The sequence below is a fragment of the Trifolium pratense genome, linkage group LG5 (genome assembly GCF_020283565.1).
Source record: "Trifolium pratense cultivar HEN17-A07 linkage group LG5, ARS_RC_1.1, whole genome shotgun sequence".
Taxonomy (NCBI): domain Eukaryota; kingdom Viridiplantae; phylum Streptophyta; class Magnoliopsida; order Fabales; family Fabaceae; genus Trifolium; species Trifolium pratense.
Genome location: NC_060063.1, coordinates 57,853,985 through 57,876,483, shown reverse-complemented (window position 1 = coordinate 57,876,483; position 22,499 = coordinate 57,853,985). Strand labels below are relative to the sequence as shown.

The 22,499-nt window shown below is 30.3% G+C and overlaps 2 protein-coding genes and 1 non-coding gene across 3 annotated transcripts; 1 reads left to right on the top strand and 2 right to left on the bottom strand.

The window, feature by feature from the left end:
* Window positions 1–47: 47 nt before the first annotated feature.
* Window positions 48–9,554, bottom strand: LOC123882970 (lysine--tRNA ligase, chloroplastic/mitochondrial). The gene is made up of 14 exons (XM_045931641.1): window positions 9,277–9,554; window positions 8,403–8,621; window positions 8,170–8,281; window positions 7,543–7,651; window positions 7,142–7,199; window positions 6,607–6,675; window positions 6,377–6,484; window positions 5,911–6,003; window positions 3,083–3,187; window positions 2,012–2,218; window positions 1,713–1,807; window positions 1,357–1,447; window positions 447–617; window positions 48–364 (listed from the first exon to the last, which is right to left on the bottom strand). The coding sequence occupies exons 1-14, from the start codon at window positions 9,496–9,498 to the stop codon at window positions 272–274; spliced, it is 1,752 nt and encodes a 583-aa protein (XP_045787597.1). The 5' UTR covers window positions 9,499–9,554; the 3' UTR covers window positions 48–271.
* Window positions 9,555–11,956: 2,402 nt separating this feature from the next.
* On the top strand, window positions 11,957–12,030 carry TRNAV-CAC. Its single transcript has one exon. It is a non-coding gene; the product is annotated as a tRNA-Val (tRNA).
* A 2,712-nt stretch (window positions 12,031–14,742) lies between these two features.
* Window positions 14,743–16,325, bottom strand: LOC123882975. The gene is made up of 3 exons (XM_045931647.1): window positions 16,235–16,325; window positions 15,205–15,445; window positions 14,743–15,087 (listed from the first exon to the last, which is right to left on the bottom strand). Exons 1-3 carry the CDS (start codon window positions 16,252–16,254, stop codon window positions 14,839–14,841), a joined length of 510 nt encoding a protein of 169 aa, XP_045787603.1. The 5' UTR covers window positions 16,255–16,325; the 3' UTR covers window positions 14,743–14,838.
* Window positions 16,326–22,499: the final 6,174 nt, after the last annotated feature.

Genomic DNA, 22,499 nt, shown 5'->3' with positions numbered 1-22,499 from the left:
ATCATGGGTGAATATGAAAGTATTAAAAGCATAATCAGAGATTTCCCTTCCTTCCAAGACAAAATAACCTTTGAATTCATATTGCTCATTTACCCAATGAAAAAACTCATTCTTATCAGATCCCTTTGTTTGATATACAAAGAATTCAAATGTAATTAATAATAAATAACAAATTGAAGTGACTTAACACTGAATTAGAAAGAGTATATAATAACAATGGAGAGTGTTTTATTGTCTTAATATATTGAGTGCTAAAATAACAAAACTGTGGCTATTGCTGAACCTTGAGTACAGGGAAGGCTATTACATCTCTAATGCTGGGAGAATTTGTCAAAAGCATCACGAGTCTATCAATTCCAAGTCCCTGGAAATAATATAATCTTAGTAAATGATGGTTAAAAGGAACTCAAAAGAAAATAACTATACAAAGATATGCGATTATGTACCATTCCAGAAGCTGGAGGCATTCCATACTCCAAAGCTGTTAAGAAGTCTTCGTCAAGAGTCACTTCATATGACTCATCCTCATCTTCTGTTCCTTCTTTCTTATCCGCATTTGTTGAAACAGCTGCTCTTTTCTTTTCATGTTGTCTAATTTGATCTTCTAGGCGTCCTCTCTGGCAAGGACAAAAAATGCAACCATGTTCACTTTCAAACTACTCAGTCTTCGTTAATAAACTTGAGACAAGGTAGCATGAACAGAGCCCCACTATCTATTTCTCCGAACGGGTTTCCCCTTCACGGAGAATCTTTCCTTTCACTCATTAGGGGTATCTGATGTGCCGAATGGATCTCCCTAATATGATTTTTCCCCCGAATTCAACCTTCTAACCCCTTCTAACTACCTAACGGACTGGCCGACTAATAGAGAACAGTAGTCCTTATTCTATCCTAATGCATGCTCGGAGTCAGGACAGATTAATAAATAACAAAACTCCAACCTTCCACATATACTAAAATACACACTGGTTTAATTATAATACGTTTGCTATGCTGATAAGTGATAAGTCATTAAATGTGCATCAATGATCATTTTTTGTTATTCAATGCCATCTATCTAGTTAAGGTGTCATTACAGACATATACCATACCACAAAAGAAGAAGATAAACTCCTTTGAACAAACCATCACATGAAGTTTCCTCAAATTTTTTTTGAAGATAAACCTACATAACTTACAAAGAATGCATAAATTATCTTATATTCATCTCCTACAAGGGTATTTCTTGTTTTCCTTTTCCAAGTTGTAAAGAATGAGAAATAGTTGATGACAAACACATTATCTTTAGTTTGTGGCCAGTTAAACACGTACAAGCTGAAACTATGATGCCTGAATGTGAAAAGTTTGGAAGCTTACCTGATCTATAGGATCAGTCAATTCGGAGAATGCATTTCCTAGTTCACGACCACAAATGAAAAGTTCAAATCTCTCGGTCAAACCTGTGGATCTAATGGAGGAGAAAGTGTAAGATAGACAATAATATCTAGAAACAGGAAATATTGCAACACAAGAGTAGTGAACAATGATGATCAAAATCTAGGAACAATCTGAATGTGTTAGATAATTTGACTGTTGTGATGAAAACAAGGGGCAAAGCCAATTGATAACAGAAAATTTCAACTTCAATGGATGGAACAGAAAGTTGTAAAACAATTTTGATAACAGCAAAGGACATAATTAACATTACACGGTATTTTCTAAAATGTGTTTACCTGCGGTGTGGTTTAGCCAGCGGAGATATCTCAATTGGGTAGTCTAAAACAAATGTAGGTTGGATGAGCTTTGGTTCTACAAATATCTCAAAAACCTAAATTACACAATAGAAACATATTGGTTAGTGTATGCAAGTCAAATTGACAGTATAACAAATGCAAAAAGTGTTGTCAGAAAGGGGTGTCAATACACCTCAAAAGAAGTTTGATTAATTACAAATAGAACAAACTTCATCAAATAAAATGAATAAAATAGATGCCTATATCAAAGAGGAAGATAAAAGGTGAAGCCAATCAACCTCGTTAAGGAGGTGGCCGACAGATTGGCAAGCTTCAATGGAAGCTTTGTCCTTGTATTCAAGATCGTTTCCAAGGGTACTCAGAGTAGCCTGCTTTGCAACCTCAAGATCATTTCCCAATTCATTGAAATTGATCCCGGAAATTTCTTTTACAAGATTGTGCATGGTCTCCCTCCTCCATGGCCTTTCCAGACATATCTCAACTCCCTGTACAGAATCAATACACACACTTCAACAAATTTGTTATTAAAAAAAATCAAAAGAATGACTGTTGGCGTTCATTATACACCAGTATGAGTAAACTGTGAACAAAGCAAGCAGTATAATATTATAGTAACAAGTTCACCTTATATAGGCAATCTTCTCAAAATAAAGACCATTAGTTTATCCCTTTGACAAAAGCACACAACAAAAATCTATCACATTGTTCAAACGAACAATAACCAAAAATGGTCCACCCAATCCCAAGCAGTATAATATAATATTTGAAGTGGAATGATACAAAAGGGAGTTATAGAAGAACACTTGTAACATTAAAGACCACGTTGAGATTCAATATTGTAAAACTTTGAGAGTTCATAACTGTTCTGTAGCTAACTTTCTGTGATCTCAATATTCTATTTTTCATTATGATAATAGAGAAGCATTACAACCTTATATAGGCATTGCTTAGTGTAAGTTAGCACAATAGCAGCTATACAAACTCTTATCCTGCACACCCTGGGTGTACTATAACAAGATTTATAACTATCACTTACTACACTTAGCTAGCTAGATACAATTACAACTATCATACAGCTGATACAACTATCACTACAACTAGAGCTATATTGCATATACTTTTTATAAATACAAGCCAGTATGTACCAAAAAAAAAAAAAAATACAAGCCAGTAACTCACAATTCCAAAGTTTATTTTAATAACATTGTAAGTAAACTATTTTTAGTAACATCAGCGCTGAAATTTGATTAATAATATATTTATTTAAATATACTAATTAGAATCAAGTTTTTTTTCGTCAACTTGGCACCTGACCAATGAAGTTTTAGGCCATTAAGAACAATGTTTACCTGATAATCAACGGTAAGCTTCCCGTGAACTGCAAGAGCACATTGAGTCACAATTTCCTCTGCTAAATTCATCATGCTTTGGTAGTCTGAGTATGCTTCATACATCTAAAGATTAGCTAATATGGATACATTTCAGAATGTAATTCACGATACAGTGAGAAGTATAAATAAACTATACAATAATGGAAATTAAAATATCATGTAATCATTGTTAAAACAACTAACTTGAAAGCTTTAGCCATGAAATGATAGGGGAAACATTACATATGCCCGTCCCAAGTACTAAAAAAACTTCAATTTTCAGAGCACATTTGAAAAGACAATTGTTGATTCCCACTAGGATTTGACAAAGTTTTATTATGGTTGTTGGATGCCTGAAGGCCCTGAACAACCCTTTTCTTTTATTTGATCTTGGGACTGTATATTTCTTTTATTTGATCTTGGGACTGGATATGTGAATATTGGCAACAACGCATAAAAAAAAGGGCAACCAAGTGCTATAAAGCTCCTGCCATAGTGGGATTCACAAATGATGTAGGAGGATTTCTTCAGTATTTTATTATTTTAGTTAGATTTAGTTTTATTATATTTTAGGTAGATTTCTTATTTTTATATTTCACCTAGAGTAGTTATTTTTATATTTTAGGTAGATTTGTTATTTTTATTTAGCTAGGTTTGTTATTTTTATTTTTACAATCTTTTAGAAGATTTGTTATTTTTATTTTTCACTACTATTTAAGGTAAACTCTTGTAGCCTTGAAGGCAACTTTTTCATTCAATAAAATTATAGAGAATTTTCTCAAATTTGGTGGACTCCAAATTACTCTTTCGGTGGACTCCGAAACCCTATTTTGACAAGTTTGTGTTTGCGGCTTGTCTTTATCCATTAGGTTTAGCGTTTTGCTAACCTAGCGCTTCCGTACTGCGTCAGTTGGTATCAGAGCAGGTTTCTCCTGTTCTTTTCTAACGTGATCAGATGGGAGATCAACCGGTGACGAAAACAGAGTTTGATGGTGCCATAGCGGGTTTAACCGGGGCCATCACCGCTCTGACAACACAGATGACGACGTTATCCAACAACGTTAACAACAACAGAATCAATCCGAATAGGGGAGGAGAACGAATTCCGGTTATTAGGGTTCGTAATAACAACCAAACTATTGTTACCTACATAAAATCAGAACATACGCGTGGTGAATCTGATTTGGAATACTATGAGCGTAGATACTACAAAAGGTTGAAGGATGATTACTACACGTTTAAAATCTCTGATTCGACATATCGTTGTCCGTTTTGTTGCAACAAAGATTACTCCTTGTCCGACCTTTTGAGACATGCTTACAGAATGTCAGGTAACTTGCGTAAGACGATTAAAGATATTGCTAAACATTCTGTTTTGATAACGTATATTAATTGGTATGTTAAGGTTAAATTCGATGAAGCATGGAGCCTCATCAATAATTCCAACAACAACAATCATGCCAACAATTTTCAACTACGTCACATAGCTAATGAAACCCTAGATGATAACCAACCATCTCATCCCGAGAAACTTGACGATTCTGCTGATAAATCCAAACCGAAAGAAACTGAAGTAGTTGTTGAACCAGATGTTTCAGTTGAAGGTGAAGAATCCAAAGATGAAAATAAAGAGGCCGATGAAGTCGAGCAAGTTCACGATGTTATTAGAGATTCCCAACACGATGAAGTCGTGGATTTTGAAATCGATAACACCAAATCAGCTATGGTTTCAAACGTCATCAATCCCAATGTGCAATCTGCTCCTTTAATCTGTGTCCAAACAGAGGCGACGCCAGTCACAGATTGCATAGTACCAGCGTCTAAATATCACAATGAATCAATGGTTGCGTTTGAAAGGATCATGGATGCAGCAACCGAGACTCAAATAAGTGAGAATGAGCCACTTGAAGTTGATACTTGGAGTTCTCAAACTTCCCTCATTCAGCACCATTATTATTACCTAATTAGTGAACTTGAGGTTAGTGACACTAACTCATACATGTTAACTAAGGTGGGTCAAACATCCTTCTGTGATAAATTTCCAACTTTGTATGCCATCTTTGAGGAATGGGACCCCGGTGGTAATTTGGATGTGTTGGCACAAGACGGGTCCTCCCACTTCACTCAATGGGATCCAGGAGGGTGGTCTCTTGTTCATTGGAGGAATCAACTTGCAAGGGAAGCTCCTTATCAAGATGAGAACTCGGGGTCGAGTTCTTTTGAGGTAGAGGAGACTGATGTAGGAGGATTTCTTCAGTATTTTATTATTTTAGTTAGATTTAGTTTTATTATATTTTAGGTAGATTTCTTATTTTTATATTTCACCTAGAGTAGTTATTTTTATATTTTAGGTAGATTTGTTATTTTTATTTAGCTAGGTTTGTTATTTTTATTTTTACAATCTTTTAGAAGATTTGTTATTTTTATTTTTCACTACTATTTAAGGTAAACTCTTGTAGCCTTGAAGGCAACTTTTTCATTCAATAAAATTATAGAGAATTTTCTCAAATTTGGTGGACTCCAAATTACTCTTTCGGTGGACTCCGAAACCCTATTTTGACAAGTTTGTGTTTGCGGCTTGTCTTTATCCATTAGGTTTAGCGTTTTGCTAACCTAGCGCTTCCGTACTGCGTCAACAAACCTTTCCCAATGAATCTATTGTATATTTTTGTAGGTAGCTTCACCAAGCATTTGCAAGAAGCTAATTACATGACTAAAAACAAGACCGCCAGTCAAATGGCAACAAATCCAATAGTTGTGTGATTTGACATATCCAAAATAACATCCAAATTTGAACTTCGATTTACCTCTATAGTTGTAAATTCAGGATTATGACGAGTTGAAATTCCCTCATTTCTGAATATTCGACCAATCTCATAAACTTTTTCAAATCCACCCACCTGCCATCAAGAAAAACTTTAAAATGGTTAACAGCTAGACATTTATGACATTGTTTGTGTTCACAATCTCAAATTTATAGCTTGAGGATGTCCCTTCTATGCCACGATCAAGACATAGGTTTTTCAAAAAGTTTGAAGCTAAAACAAATGGAGTTCTCCTTTAAAGAAAAGACAATATTCTAATTATTAGTACTGTATAGACAGAGCAATATTTCAGGATACTCAAAGAGCTTTTAAATTTTCAGAAAAGAATCAAGATCTGACTAGTTATCTAATTCGTCTGCACTACATTCAAGGTGAATACTAAACATATCTCTTGTCTGGATGTAAGCTGATCCGGGACTTTACAAATTAAAACTAGTTTAAATCTCACCAGCATTCTCTTTAGATGCAATTCAGTCGCAATTCTCAGATACAAGTCCCTTCCAAGAGAATTATGGTGTGTAACAAATGGTCTGGCTTCTGCTCCCCCAGCTGCTCCCTAGTCAATGAAATTAATCAGGAAAAAAAAGGTACCCTCCAAGTGCAAAATGCTTAGCAGATTCCCCATATGCACTTTTCCTTCCAAGAAAAAATTGTGTCGGTACATGAAAATCAACAAACCTGCAAAACTGGAGTTTCTACCTCCACGAAACCTAAAGAATCCATTGCCCTCCGTATTTCTGATACAACCTATTTGAATGGATTTGATCCGAAAAATAATACGAATATTAGTTAAATGATCAAGCATGGATAAATGGAGAAGTATTTCTTTTTAACAATATACAAGAAGAGGCACAGAATGTGAGGCTACAGTAATAATCTTTCAAATCATATACCAATGAATTTTTTTTATCAAACATATACCAATGAATAGCGTAAACATCAAAGTGCCAATAAAATTTTGCTCTTCTGGTTGTAACTAGAACATTATCATGAGAAACGGCTCCCAATTAATAGGATACATTCAATATTCACTAGACGCATTAAAAAAATAATGCAAAGGAAGATAGCCACATGATAGTTCTAACCCAATTAAGAGACATTGAAACAGGGAAATAGGTAGATAAAATGAAATTTCTAAATTTACAATAAACTATATAAAAAAAAACAAGTAGACATGATTTCCTTAAGCAAATAAGTTTGGATGATGATCTACCTTGGCTCTTTTGCGGAACACATCAGCTACCTCTGGATTTGCAATCATATCCACATACCTAACCACAAGTTCACAACAAACATGAAGAAGAAATATTTGTAAAAAGGGCTATCCAATTTCCAGTCCAAGGGTGAGAATGATAACTAGAGATGCTGTAAAAATACGTAGCAGACAAAAAAAAACAGAGAGAACAGGAAACAAATAAAAATAAAAACCATTACAAAGAATTTGAGGGATGAAAAATTTTCAAGAGATGAAAAAGAAAGAAACAACGAAAGAATGATTAACAAATTGAAAGCAGAAAGAACAGAGGATTTAATGTACTCCAACAAAAATAGAATAAGGTAGAAGACGAGAACTGTGTAGTATAAAAGAATTGTAATGAAATAGTACAAGCATACCTCTGGCGATAGCGTTTATCTATATCCGTTAGACCGTGATATTTGTCAGGCAGTGGAAGCAAAGATTTTGTAAGGATTGCAAAAGATAGCACACACACAGAAAGTTCTCCTGAAGACAATAAATAACATGAGAAGGTGTAGTCCTTGGAAAGTGCAAATTCAATGTGTTTTTAAGGAATGCAATGTTTATGCTGATCATTTAGCCAATTTTATGGTGCTAGGTATCGTAAGACTTGGAAGCTTTGGAGGAACCACCCTCCAGATTTGGGATCTTTACTGCTCAAAGACCATTGGCCTTGCTTATTGTTGGCTTGTTATTAAGTTATTTCATGTTTTATTTATTTTTCCTTATTGTACCAAAAGAAACCATAGATTCCCTTTTATTCATGAATTCTAAATTCTATAATTCTAATCAAGTAAAAATCCATATATATGGAACTGCAGAACAGGTCTCCCTAGTAGGAAACCAAGTAAACAAAAGCAAAGGAAATTTTGTTTTTTACATGGAGGTAACACAAAAATCAGATGGAAATCCAGGATAAATTATAGACTTTTTGGGCCGAATATATAGCATGCATTTTCAATAAATGAAATAATTTACTGAAAACCCCAATTTCAAGGAAATACCTTTTTCTGTGCGTTTTATTGTTCCTCTTGCACCTAGTATATCACCAATATCAACATGTGCCTTCAACTGCTCAAACTGATCATCTATAAGTCTCTCCTTTTCACAATAGAGCTAAAAACATAGATTTTAACTTCTGTTAGAATCTATCCACAACATTTATCCTAAAGAACGAATACAATTTCTATCTTATCAAAGTTACAATAAATGTACAAAGGCAGTAAGTGTTAAAAACCTGAATTGTCCCTGAATCATCCCTTAGTGTCAAAAAGGCAAGCTTTCCAAATGCCCTCCTTGCGACAATTCTTCCCGCAATGGATACATGATCATTCTCATTATTAGTTTCTTCACCATTTCCCAAATCTCTATATATATCTTGCAACTGATTTGCACTGTGCGTTTTGTTCCATTCATAAGCATAAGGATTAAGCCCCTTGCTTCTAAGTTCTTCAACCTACAAATATACGAATCAGAGTAGTCAAAAATACTAATTTTTTTGTTCAAATGGGAAAACAATCTTCTCAAAATAAAGACCATTAGTTTATCCCTTTGACAAGCACAAAACAAAAATCCATCACATTGTTCAAACTAACCATAATCAAAGAAAGGTCCACCAAATCAAATACCAGGCCTATTTGGATTGACCTATTTGAGTTTATATACTTGCATAAGCATTTGTGAGACTGTTTGCAAGAGCTTATGGAAGCAATCTATGAAATGCCCATAAGTTGTTTTCAACTTATTTTCTTAAGCTCTCCAGTATAGCTTATGAAAACAAATTATAGCTTATATGAAAACAGTTTGACTATATTTTACCTTTTGTTGGAGAAATAACTCACACATAAGCACTTAATTAAGTTGCTTATCCATATTTCAATTTCCACCATATCATCAAAAATTTCTTTACCAACTAAAGTAAGTTTCAAAAGCAAATTTCGAAGCTTGAAACCGAAAACAACCAACAAGAACAATAAATCAACAAAAATAACAATCCTACATTGAAGTTATTGAGTGAACACTTTCATATTATGGAAATTTCAAACTAATCTTGAATTCAGCTCAACGAAAATAAACAAACAAACAACAATCTGAGTGAAGGGATAAGGTACCTTCTTCAAGCGGATGGCTCGAATAGCCTCCCTATCAGAGGTGGAAGTGGAGGATGATGGAGCAGAACTCCGGCGGTTACGACCAGAGGCGGTGGTAGAAGAAGAGGAGGCGCGGATAAGAAGAGTGCGAGGTGTTCGACGAAATGCGCAAGTGGAGAAGTGATAGAAATTGTTCTTGAGTGGGTGCCATGTTAGATTCAACAGTTTCAGCGCCTCACCCATTTTTTTTTCTCGCGCTCACTTCAGGATTGGGTCGCTTCCCATCAAACCAACGCTTATTTATATGTTTTTATTACAGTCACGTTATTATTATTAAAAATTTCAACTGTTAGTTGGTCGGTGGTGATCGAAGCTGAACTTGATAGGGAGGATCGCGATTTGATTCCCGCAATTGTGATTGGGAGGAGCTGAAACCACTTGATGCAACCGATCCCGAACCAGATTAAACTAGTGATGAAAGAAAAAAAACAGTCAACTTATTATTTATTTAAAACATAAATTTATTTATTTTTAGTTTGTCATACTTACCGAGAAGCGAATCAATGTGCCGATGCTCTTGCGTATATCGGGTGTGGTTTAGGCTCTTATGTGATTTTTTATGAGTCATGTCCGACTCAAATTACGCATGTTTTCCTTTATGATAAAACTGAGATTAGTATTCCAAGACTAGTCTGCCCTCCATTATATGAAAAAAAAACTTAAATTTTTTTAATTGTTTTGTATGCTAGCGCCATAAATTTTTATAATTGTTTTGTCTTGATTTTATGTGAAATTTTTAGTACAACAGGATAGTGATAGGATAGGATATCAACATGATAACAGTTATCCTCAGTTATCCTATCCTGTGTTTGGTGCACACAGGATAACAAACATGATAACTATTATATCATATTTTTAATACATATTTGTTCATACCAATATGATAAGATACATAATATATTTAAATGACAAAATTACCCTCGGAAAACAATTGTTATTTGTTAAAAATTATATTGTAATACTTTGAATTTTATAAATAAAAATATAAATAAGTAATTGTACAAAAAGAAAAAGTAATCAAATAACTTTAAATTTTAAATACAAATCATGAGAAAATAAACAAATTAAGTTTTTTATATGAATCATGATCAAATAAATAACTCAATTATACATGTTAGATAAGCTAAATAAATATATGATATATGTAAATAATAAAACTACCATTGCAAAAGAATTATATTTAAGTTGTTATTAGATTTAAATTAATATTCTTATTTTGCAATTTTTTAATAATTATTTTAATTTAAAATATTGTAATTTTAGGAGAATTTTGATTTTTTAGATTATATAAATTACAAAATTACCCTTGTGAGAAAATCACATATATATTTAAAAATTAATTATTTTATTATTAATTTACTATCAAATTATTTTATTAATTTTCAATTTTTTATTTTAAAATATATTTTATAGAATAAATCAACGATTTTTTTTTTCTTATCCTATCCTGCTGGTAACCCACCTCAAATTCAGGATAAGGATTTTAACTAGAGAAACATGATAGGATAAGCTTTAGGATTAACTTATCATATCCTGTTGTGTCACCAAACACTGGATTGAGACAGGATATGATATAGTTATCTTATCCTGTCTCTTATCATGTGCACCAAACGAGTAAATTTGTATTGAGACTCTACAATCAAGTAAAAAGTTGAACAATTAATTAGCATTTAATGAAGTTACTTTTGATAACTTTTGCTTATGTTTAAGGCCAAAAAATTTTATTGACTTTTACTATATTAATTTACATCATATAATAATAATAATACATGTTAATTATATTTTTGTATAATCATATTATTTATTGAATATAATTTTCATATGATTATAAAGTTTCAATATTTAAATAATAATTTTTTAATTATATACAATCAATATATATCATAAAAATTGTTACCAATATTAATATGATAATTTATAATTAATTTTATTTTATGAACATCAATTATCATATTCTGTATTATTAATATCTATTAATGCAATTATAATTTTAATTATATATGTATATTGTAAATTTTATTATTTTATATTATAAATTCATTATCATTATGTTATTATTTACTTTCTTAGTAATTGCACATAACATTTTTTATATCTATTAATTTATGAATCATAGACTATATGATAACGTTGTAATACATTTTGTGTTAATATTAATTTACAATACATAATACATTAATTGATTGAATTTTTTATGATTATCATTTTATGAAATAATGACTATATGTTGTGTATATTATTATATGTGTTATATATATGATTTTACTTTCTTATCATTTTTGCATTTATTTGTTTTTACATACTTTTCATATATCTTAATTATTATTGTATTATCATAATTTTATATACACAATTATCATTAATTATAAATTATTAATGTAGTATTCATATAATTTTCTTATTTTATATTTGATTTCTATAAAATATTAAACATTTACATTATTTCATTTACTATTACATTATTATTCATTGATTTGATATTATGTAATTATAATATGATTTAATCATTATACTTTATTATTTCACTATAAATACTATATTATATAATTTAGAAATATTAATATAAATAACATAATTATAAATACATTATAATAATGATATAATAATATAATAATGACAACATAATAACTACAAAAGAAGCGTCTGGGTGGTGTAGTCGGTTATCACGCTAGTCTCACACACTAGAGGTCCCCGGTTCGAACCCGGGCTCAGACATTATTGTTCTTTATCATATTATAATTAATATGTGTAATTATTATGTTGTCATTATTATATTATATCATTATTATAATGTATTTATAATTATGTTATTTATATTAATATTTCAGAACACAGAATATCACGTTAATACTTAGAGCCTTGGTCCAACCCAAATAAAGTGAATGTGCACTTAATCGATTAGATTATATACGTAACTTACTAGTCAATAAAAAAAAACTAACTAACTAATCCACATTATCTTCGAAACTAATCCCTATCATATTGTGATGTTAGTTACGGTACACATCTATTAAGTCCTCCTATTTGTTAGTCCTCATCAAAGCTCTCTACTCTAGGATTCCAAATTTTTTTGGAAAATCATGGAAGAATCTAAGTCGTCTAATTCAATGTTCTCCATCTCTTAATTTCTCCTCCTATAATTCCTTTTTGCTTTTCATTTTTAGCAATATATTCAAAAAAGTTACATACTCTATTAATGTATCTCATGAACATATGTATTTATTATAGAGATTGTGAAAAAGCCATGGATGATCAAAAGATTGTGACGGAAGAATATTCTAAGCCAAGGTGGTACTCAACCCTTTTGATGAATGAATATTTTAAGCCAAGGTACTCAATCCCTTTAATAGCTTTTTTGGGATTTTAATTTATTGAAGCACAGAAACTCATAAATCAATGTTGTGTTGCTATGTACTTTTATAAATTTTAATATTACTATAAATTTTAATTCATTCCACAAATACTTACTCTTTAGTTTCTCTAACTTATCTACCACTACATCTATTCCTAAACATAACACTTTATGAAGATTAAAAAAGTTAATTGTAGTATTAAATTTATAGGCAATCCATATTATTTTAATAATTCTATCAAAGAGACGATGATTTAATGTTGTTTTTTAGAGTTTTTCTTGTCAAGTAATATAGTGACTAGAATTTCACTTTTTTTAAGGTGGATAAGTAAAAGTATTGGGGTTCCAGTTCACCAATAACATGAAACTATTATTGTTTTACTTTTTTTTTTTTCCACCATCAGTTGAATTTGGTTGGTTCGGGAGTCGGTTCTGTCATCAAGTGGTTCCAGCCCTCCCCGATCGCAGTTGCGGGGGATCGAACCGCGATTCTCCCTACCAAGTTCACCATCAATACCAACTAATAATTGGTTGTTTCTTATAAAAAGATTCGGATTATTAATCTCATGATAGTATGTGTTAATTATATATAGGTACATTCTAGCTGTGGTCTCAATAACAATATTGTGGCTATCATTTATTATCTCTCCTATATTGAAGACAACATCAAATGGTCGTGAATTCATGGCAAAGTATCATGATTATTTGTGGATCATGCTCAGCAATTCCTTTTTTCTTTCTTCACTACCTGCTATTTCATATTACGTTAAAGATCCTCAAAAGCGAATTTGAGATTTTAATCATAACTGGGCTAGCATATACACTAATACTCATTCATGTGTTCTTACTAGCAGATTATATCTCATGAAAATTTTATATATAATATATTTGCCATTAAAAAAATGTTGGTGAAAATGTTGTATTCTCTCACAAGGAATCAAGAAATTCATGGCAATTATTTAATTTAAGTCTTACCCATGTTTTAGGCTATTAAAAGCTTAGTCTACAATGTTTATGGATATATATTAGAATTTTGTTTATCTCAATAAAAATAGTTTTTTTTAATTAATCTTCACATAAATTGAGGGTATGTGCTATATGCTGACACCAATCAATTATATTTTAAATTGTAGCCGGTCATGTAGTTATTTTTTAACCACAAAGTAATTTTAACTACTTTAATTTTTAAATTAATTATATTTTATATATTATATTCTATGAATTTATATTTAAGTCTTAATTTCTTCTAATTTGTTTGCTTCTTCTTCTTCTTCTTCTTCAAATCTTTTTACGAGTTTCGTCACCGTCTTTCTCAAACAACTTTCTTCTTCTTCTTAAAGATATCATCTTGGAATCGCCCCCGAATGAACCTCATTCTCTTTGCATATGTCAATCCTTCAAAAATTCCCCACAACCTTTACAAAACCACCAAGTCACTCTCTTTGGGAGTCAACCAACTTGAACTATCATGCTTTCCCTACGCTCCATTACTTTATTTTCCCTTCTTGCTTGAAAATAATCCTCCACTCGTTGAAACACTTGCTGGACAATATGCACATGAATTCATTGCTGACAAATCTTCCATAAAGAAATCACTACTTCTATCTTCCACATGCACCAAATGTAACCAAAATGGAACTACCAAATACCAATGCATTCACGAAGCGCATGCAACAATTGTTTCCTCTAAATCAACACAATAGCTGATCTTTCAAACTCACCAACGACTTCCACATACCATATTTACCTCTCAAAACCTCAAACCTAAAGTCACTAGAACCATTGTTAAAATTCCATCCTAGCTTCAATAAATACGCCTGGTTCATCACCTCAAATTGTCTGATACCCGAATCTCCCAACCACTTTGGCATTAGCTCACTCCATTTAATAACATGAAACTTATGAACATTATCATAATACTAGTAATAGACCCGTGCTATCGCACGGGTCGTAACGTTACGCTGTATTTTTTTCAGTTCGACTTTTCATAAGTTGACATATGTAAATTAACATTAATATAACTGAATTAGAAATGAAACATGTGAAATCAAACATCAAGGTAACTGAATTACAATTTCTTGTCAATGTCTATTACAATTTGAAGGAAAACTTGAAACCAAAAATCAAACATTTAGGTAGGTTACATATGGATCTCACATATATGTATCCAATTAAGTTGTAACCTTATAAACTTTACCAACATTTGGATAAACATGTTTGAACTCAATTCGAAGCCTATCACCGAATTGAATTCCATTGTCAAAGCAAAAGTTTTTCCATCCTCCAACAATGTGGACATTTTCAGAAGGATTGGTTGGATACCTTAAATGGACCTTTGAAGTGTTTGTTCCTGGTACTTCAAGAATTAGGGTTTGCAAATTCAAATCACGAACATATTTTGACAATTCATTTGGCAAAGTCTATAAAACAAAATTTGAACAATTAGACAAAATATAAATAAGAGATAATAAATATCATAGACATTTAAAAAAACTAAGTTGAGATGTGAAAAATCAAATGAAAAGAGAAAAACTTACAATTTGTGTTTTGCTGAAATGGTTGAAATGGTTAAGAGTGAATTCAAAGATATGTACATCGGGAATTTCATGATCTGCAAATCCCAATGGAATAAAACTTACTGCGTAGGTGTTAGGTGCATTTTGAATTTGAACTCCAAGTCTGGAATCTTCCAATCTATCATAATAATCTTCACCATTTTTCTCAAGGAATTCAGCGTAATCCGGGTCAATTTCTTCATAATTTTCACGGTTAAATTGACTAAAACAAAGAAAACAAATTAAATAAAATGTAGTCTGCAAACAATCACTTTTGTTGATAAGTACGAATGTAATACATATACACCTATTGTTGTTATTAAAACATTTAATAATAGAAAGCATGAAAGTATATATATTTGGTATGAATACATTTTAGATATGAAAATGAAAGCATCCGATTATAGTCGACTGTTAAATCACTGTTCCTAGTTAATCAAACAGATTTCCTTAAATGAAAGGATAAAAATCTGGATCTATGGTTTGATAATATTCGATAGAAAAAAGAATTTAAATTAATGTTGTTGTATCAAGTATGAATATATAATACTAACCACGTAAATTATTAACATATGATTGAGATGAAATTATATAAATGAAAATAAGAAGGTTATAATGAATAAACCTAATATTCAAATAGACAGATTATATAACGATAATAATCTTCAATTAAAGGATAATAACCTTCAAACTTAAGAAGGATCTAATGAATAAACGTAATATTCAAACCTATTATCTTCAATTAAAGGATAACAATATTGATCGATTTTATTTAATTAAATTTGCCAATTAAATAAAAAAATTGAAAATAATAATTATTGGGATTATTACTTTAAAATTGTACTATTAAGTTGAGAAAGTTAAAGATTATCATAATAATCATTTGTCATGATTTTTGTATTATAACTTTTCCAAACTAAACCCTAATATAAGTTTTTTTCGGAATATAAAATAGATGTAGTGAAGATAAACATAGAGGTTGATGTTAAACAGATGAATCGAAAAAACTTACCTTTTTGAGCTAGAAGACATCGCGAAAGAGGGAGATGAATTTACGGCAGGATGAAGATGTTGAAAGGGATGGAAATGTTGTGATATGCAGATTGTTGAATTGTAGGGATATGGTTTGGTGTTTTAATTGAATGTTATCATATATGTGGTCCTGCATAAGGTAATAATTGGTTTAATAATGAATGGGCCAAATTGGTTATTGTTTTTTAGGCCCATTTGGATATATTTTATGTTACTCATGATTTATTATTGAACTATATGAAACATATTTTATTTAAATTTTGTTTTTGCCAAATTAAATTTATAAATATAATTGACCTAGGTAATATATAAAATTTAAAAACACGAAATATATGAAACATATTAATTGTGAGAAAAATATGAATAAATAAATTATTAAAATTAAAAACTTAAAACATTAATGTTGAGAATTACATTGATTTAACATAAAAAAATACATATTAATGAACAAACGAACTGATTTAGAGAACAATTTTAAACTTTGATAAGCAGATGCAAATTTCATACGGATCCTGTCTCCTGGCTCAAAATTGTTCATTCTACAAAAGATCTTCCACTCTTCTCCAAATGGAAGTGAATAAATATGACAAAAGTTTGTAAAAAATCAAAGTTTTAAAATAAAATAATCAATTACATTTTTTGAATATAAAAATTATTAAAATGTTAAATAATACATAAAACTTTGAATAAATAGTTGAACATAAAGAATATCACTACATATATGAATTGGTTCAAAATTTTTTCATTGATATAATAAGTGACTTAGATAATATAAAATAGTTCATTGATTGGTCTTAGCATTAAGTGACAATAATTTGAAACATAGCTTGGTCTAGAAAGAAACATACGCATGATACAATAAGTTCATATTACAATAACATGTTCATGAAAGGATTCAAGTGAAACACAGGGAAAATAAAAAGATGTCTTGGTTAAGTCAAACAAACAGTTGAAGATATATATATATTGATGGAAACTCATTTGAGAAGCCCAATGATCAAATTTTTTGGAGGATTGTCAAGCTTGAAAACCAAATTGTCTCCTTCCTTCAAATTGGTCGCCTTGACGATTCGAGACCATTCCTTAGAGATGTATCTTTCAGCTTTGTTTCTCTTAGCAACAATGATGTTGCTTGGAATAATCATGAATGTCACCCCATTGATTTGAATCTCAATCAAAAGATGCTTAACTTTTGGTTTCAAGACATCTCTTGCAATTTCTTTAGGGAAGTGCTGAAAATGAAAATTGACACATAAATATTACACTAACTGTGAATATTTATTAAAAGGTAGATCAAAGTTTATTATGTTCTCACAGACATTAAAAAACATACCATGACGTTGTAACCAATTTGTCTTGCCATTGGTTCAGATACAACTATAGTCCATTCATATCCTGCATCACTCTTTTTGATATTGATTCTTCCATTTAAAGCTTGGTTAGGAGACTTTTTAATCTTATGATGTGGTTTTGGGTTTGAAGGCAGTTTTGGTTGATCATTTGTTAATGGCTGAAAGTATTTTGACATAAGTAATTAGAAAATACATTGTAAGAATAGTATATAAATCATTAACAACAAACTACTATATAAAACTATTTTATACATTCTTCTATAAATTTGAGTTAAATGTTTACCTCAGACTTAATTCTTTTGTTGCTGAACATCAACCTATTTGATCTCCTCAAATGTGATTCAGGAACATTATCATGAATCAGATTTTCCTGATTGTCTGGCTTCCTTTTTTTGGTTCTTTTGAAGTTCTGAATCTTCAATTCCTTTTAAAAAAATTAGAATGTTAAATAATTTTATCTGACAGATCAAGTTACTCAGAATTGAAAAAATATTTCCTTAGCTTACCGAGGTTGGTGCAGTTGAAGACATAGGAATTGTTTTATCAGAACTTGCAGCAGATTTCTGAAATTTGTTTGTTACATTTTGACTTCCAGCTAACTGTAAAAAGTGAATAATAAATTTGAATGCCTCATTTAATAATAAGAATGTATTTGTAAATTGAAATAAACTTCCTTACTGACCTTATTTGTAATATTTGGTGTTGTGACCAAATTATGCTCAGCAGTTGGTTCATGACTTGGCTTTGTATCCAGAAAGATTGACATCAAAAAGTTATTATCTGCTGGTACATAACTCAATCTTACTCTAGTTGGTTTAAGAAAACCAAAGGATCTTGAAACAGTCATCCCAGATGTTAGATTCATTCCAGAAGTAGTTGGGTGATAGAAGACTGCAGTGCTCTTGTAGTCTGGAACTCGAATCCAACCAAATTTGTGCTTCTCAAAATAAGTTTTCCATTTTTCAACAAAATCATCCGGAATGTGAATGTTTTCCTAAACATCATTGTAAATAAGTTGATAAATAAGGATATATGAATTGTTTTCCAAAAAATTATATGATTAAATATGATATATTAAAAAGAATGAATACCATTTCAGGATCAATGACAGTGTCAAAGAAGTTGGTACAGTCAGCAATATCTCCAGCCTCAGCAGTTTGTATTCTGAAAAGCAAGAAATAAGAAATTAGTTATTACTTTTATAATAACACCAAATCAGATAAAATCTAACAAAGTTATTGAACATAAACAAACAACCATGATATATAATAGATACTTGCAATTCCAACATATGAAATATTCAACCTATGTCAAAAAAACAACATAAGAATCTTATAAACCCTAAATAAGAATGTAAGAAATAACCTTGGGTAAGACACTTGACTTGATGATTGAATGTTTAGGTCATCAGTTCTTTCATTAGTTGGCTTTTTATCCGGTAATATTCTCATCCAAAACATCTTATCCGGTGGTACATAACTCAGTGTTACTCTTGTTGGTTTAAGAAAACCAAAAGTTTTGGAAACACTTTCACCAGAGGTCAGGATCATTCCATTGCTGCCGTAACGATAGATAACTAAAGCCTTCTTGTGTCGTGGACCTCTAATCCAACCAAATTTTTGTTTCTCAAGAGATGTTTTCCATTTTTCATAAAAAACTTGTGGAATGTCAATGTTTACCTATACATAATAAAATAAATGACACTGCAAAAGTAGATATGAACTTAGAAATAAATTACTAAAAGAACCAAAAAAAAAAAACTACCATATTAGGATCAATTACAGTTTGGAAAAAGTTCCTATATTTGGCAATATCCTCAGCAGTTGGTACTCTGAAAAAAGATAACATTCAAGGTAATATGTCATAAATAGTATCATTTACAAATCACATTAAAATAATTTTAAACCTAAATAAGTATTTGAGAAATAACCTTGTAAAAGCAGTTGCCACTGATGTTTTATTACTTGGTTTTGTATCCGGTAATATTCTCATCCAAAACATCTTATCCGGTGGTACATAACTCAGTGTTACTCTTGTTGGTTTAAGAAAACCAAAATATTTAGACACAGTTGAACCAGAGGTTAGAGCCATTCCGGTGTTAGTTTTGTTATAGAAGACTTCAGTACACTTGAATTTTGGACCTCGAATCCAACCAAAAGTTTGTTGCTCAAAAGAAGTTTTCCATTTTTCATAAAAATCATTAGGAATTTTGATGTTTTCCTAAACAGAATTAAAAAATTGTAAATGATCTAAAGTGATATACGAAATTGTAATGAAAACAATTAAGTTAGAAAACAACAAATTTAAAACTATACCATATTGGGATCAATTATAGTGTGAAATTTGTTCTTATACTTAGCAATATCCTCAGCAGTTGGTATTCTGAACAAAATAACAAACACTCAAAGTAAAGAACACAAATATCAACAACAAATCAGATAAACCCTAATGAAGTTCTCTTTTATAAACAATCATCCATAATACATAGACATGCAATTTGAAAATATGAATTCTTTAACAAAATTCAAATACATAACATATAATTTACAAAATCAAAATAAGTAAAATTTCATTTCAAGAACCAGTGATGACTCATCGATAGATTCATATCACAAGCGTAAAAAGAGGGATGAAAAATCTAACCTTCGTGAAGTAGATGCCATTGATGTTGACCGCAAAGGCGAAGATTTTGGTTGAACGGCAAAGAGGATCCAGTCGTTATCAAAGGAAAAGGTGTTTGCGTGAAAAGGGTATGAAAAAGATAGTGATAGTAAAGTTATGGTTTTGTCCTTCTAAGTGATAACGACATAACTGTGTGGTCCTTATTACTTAGATTTAGTTTAAAGAGGAAATTTGTACAATGATTGCTTGACTTAATTTTAGGGATTTTTATATCAGTTTTAGTAACATTTAGGTCCCACAATTTGGGGTTTTATTATAAATTACTCGATGCGTCCAAAAATATAAGCAAAAATAGTTCAACATAAGTTGATGAATTTGGTTTAAAATTTAATCCAGATACATTTACTTTCGGCATATGAATAATGATGAATTTGGTTTAAAATTTAGTCCAGATACATTCACTTTCGGCATATGAATAACTTTCAGTTTATGAAATAAATAATTTGGGAAATAATATATCACAATATTATTCGTGCTTGCGGTTTAGTTTTCATCTGGGTTGTGGCAAAATTTTATCCGATTCAAAGTTAAAATTAGTTGCAGTTTTGATGTCAAATTGTATCCGACACATAATGTATGGTAATTAAAAACACATGATGTGTCACATTAATTAAATGATTTGACAACTCATTATTTGGTGTATATGTAAAAAATCTTTCCTCTGACAGTGCACAACAATTAAACTCTATGTAATATTATTTTTTATGAGTTTAATTTATATGTACTGACGGTGTAAAATAGTTTTACATAATCGTCCAATAAATAACCATAATTTTGTCATGTCATTTAAAGAAATTGGGGTTAAATAGGGTGATGTGGCTGAAAACATATTTGGCATTGTTTGACAGTGTTCAATTATTTTACATCGTCGGTGCATATCAATTAAATTCTTTTTTTAATTGTATTTAAAAATAATCATAAATAAATATTAAATTTATAAATTTAATATCATTTTTGAAATATATATTTTATATAAATAGATTAATTGAACTAAAAAAAGTTAAAAAACTATTAAAAATGATGTATGCGGTTTGACATGGTTTTGATCAGTCTTGAATAATAAATCTAATATCTGATCCAATCCAGTGATTTTTATAAAAGGACTTCCAAACACATCAAAATATATTTGTTTCATTGTGATTATTTTTTGTTTTTTTGTATTGGTTTGTGATTATTTTTTGGATTCTAATGAATTAAATATTATTTATTTAAATGTTAATATTCTAAATACATTTACAATTTTTATTTTTAATGTAAAATATAACACATAATATGCTAAGAATAAATATTTGGCAATGACAATCATTACATATATTTGAAATCTATATAATAGTAAAAATAAATAGATTAATTGAACTAAAAAAATTTAAAAAACTATTAAAAATGATTTATGCGGTTTGATTCGGTTTGGATTGGTCTTGAATAACAACTCTAATATATGATCCAATCCAGTGATTTTTATAAAAGTACTTCCAAACACAAGTTGATGAATTTGGTTTAAAATTTAATTCAGATACATTCACTTTCGGCATATGAATAACTTTCAGTTTATGAAGTCACTAATTTGGGAAATAATATATGACAATATTGTTCCAAAAAAACACCTGTAGTATAAATGAGTAATTGATTGATTTAGTTCCTTTAGTCTTAGTTTTAGGTATATAACATGATCAAAAAAATATATATTGTACTATTTTGTAATAAAAAAAGTATAGATTGTACTGATTTGATGTTAAACACAAATTTCTACAAAAACTCAAATAAGTCGAGGATGGGATAGCTGTGTTTATGATGAATTATAATTTTGAAATAACTTCAATAACTTGATGAAATTCAACCAAATTTTTCTTTAACGTGATAAAATGACAACTTAATTTCTTAAGTTTGGTTGTGTGACTTGGCAGTTGATAATTACTTCGTATAGAAAATTGTTGCAACACAATATATGTAGTTTTTGTAGTCTTAGCTGTAGTTATAGACTAACTTATGGACTAAATAGTTTAAATTGAAACCATATGAAACTCGGACAACCAATTTTTTTTTTAATTGACATATATGATAGAGCAATTGGTGTTACAAAACATAGTTTAGAAAACATATAACAGGTTAGATAAGCAATAATTTAGTAATCATATATGTTACAACAAAAAGTACATAAAGTTGATTACAAAAGATGAAATCCCTAGTATCAAAATTCTTAGTTAAGCAACT

What these genes read in the sequence shown, in the direction of transcription:
- LOC123882970 (XM_045931641.1), bottom strand. Translation starts at nt 9,498, where the DNA reads ATGGGTGAGGCGCTGAAACTGTTGAATCTAACATGGCACCCACTCAAG. An exon ending in CTGAATTTACAACTATAGAG is followed by an intron (nt 3,188 to 5,910) that starts GTAAATCGAAGT and finishes GCTAATCTTTAG; the next exon opens with ATGTATGAAGCATACTCAGA. An exon ending in TGCCTCCAGCTTCTGGAATG is followed by an intron (nt 365 to 446) that starts GTACATAATCGC and finishes TATTATTTCCAG; the next exon opens with GGACTTGGAATTGATAGACT.
- LOC123882975 (XM_045931647.1), bottom strand. Translation starts at nt 16,254, where the DNA reads ATGTCTTCTAGCTCAAAAAG. An exon ending in ATGTCTTCTAGCTCAAAAAG is followed by an intron (nt 15,446 to 16,234) that starts GTAAGTTTTTTC and finishes TCTTTGTTTTAG; the next exon opens with TCAATTTAACCGTGAAAATT. An exon ending in ATTTCAGCAAAACACAAATT is followed by an intron (nt 15,088 to 15,204) that starts GTAAGTTTTTCT and finishes TTTGTTTTATAG; the next exon opens with ACTTTGCCAAATGAATTGTC.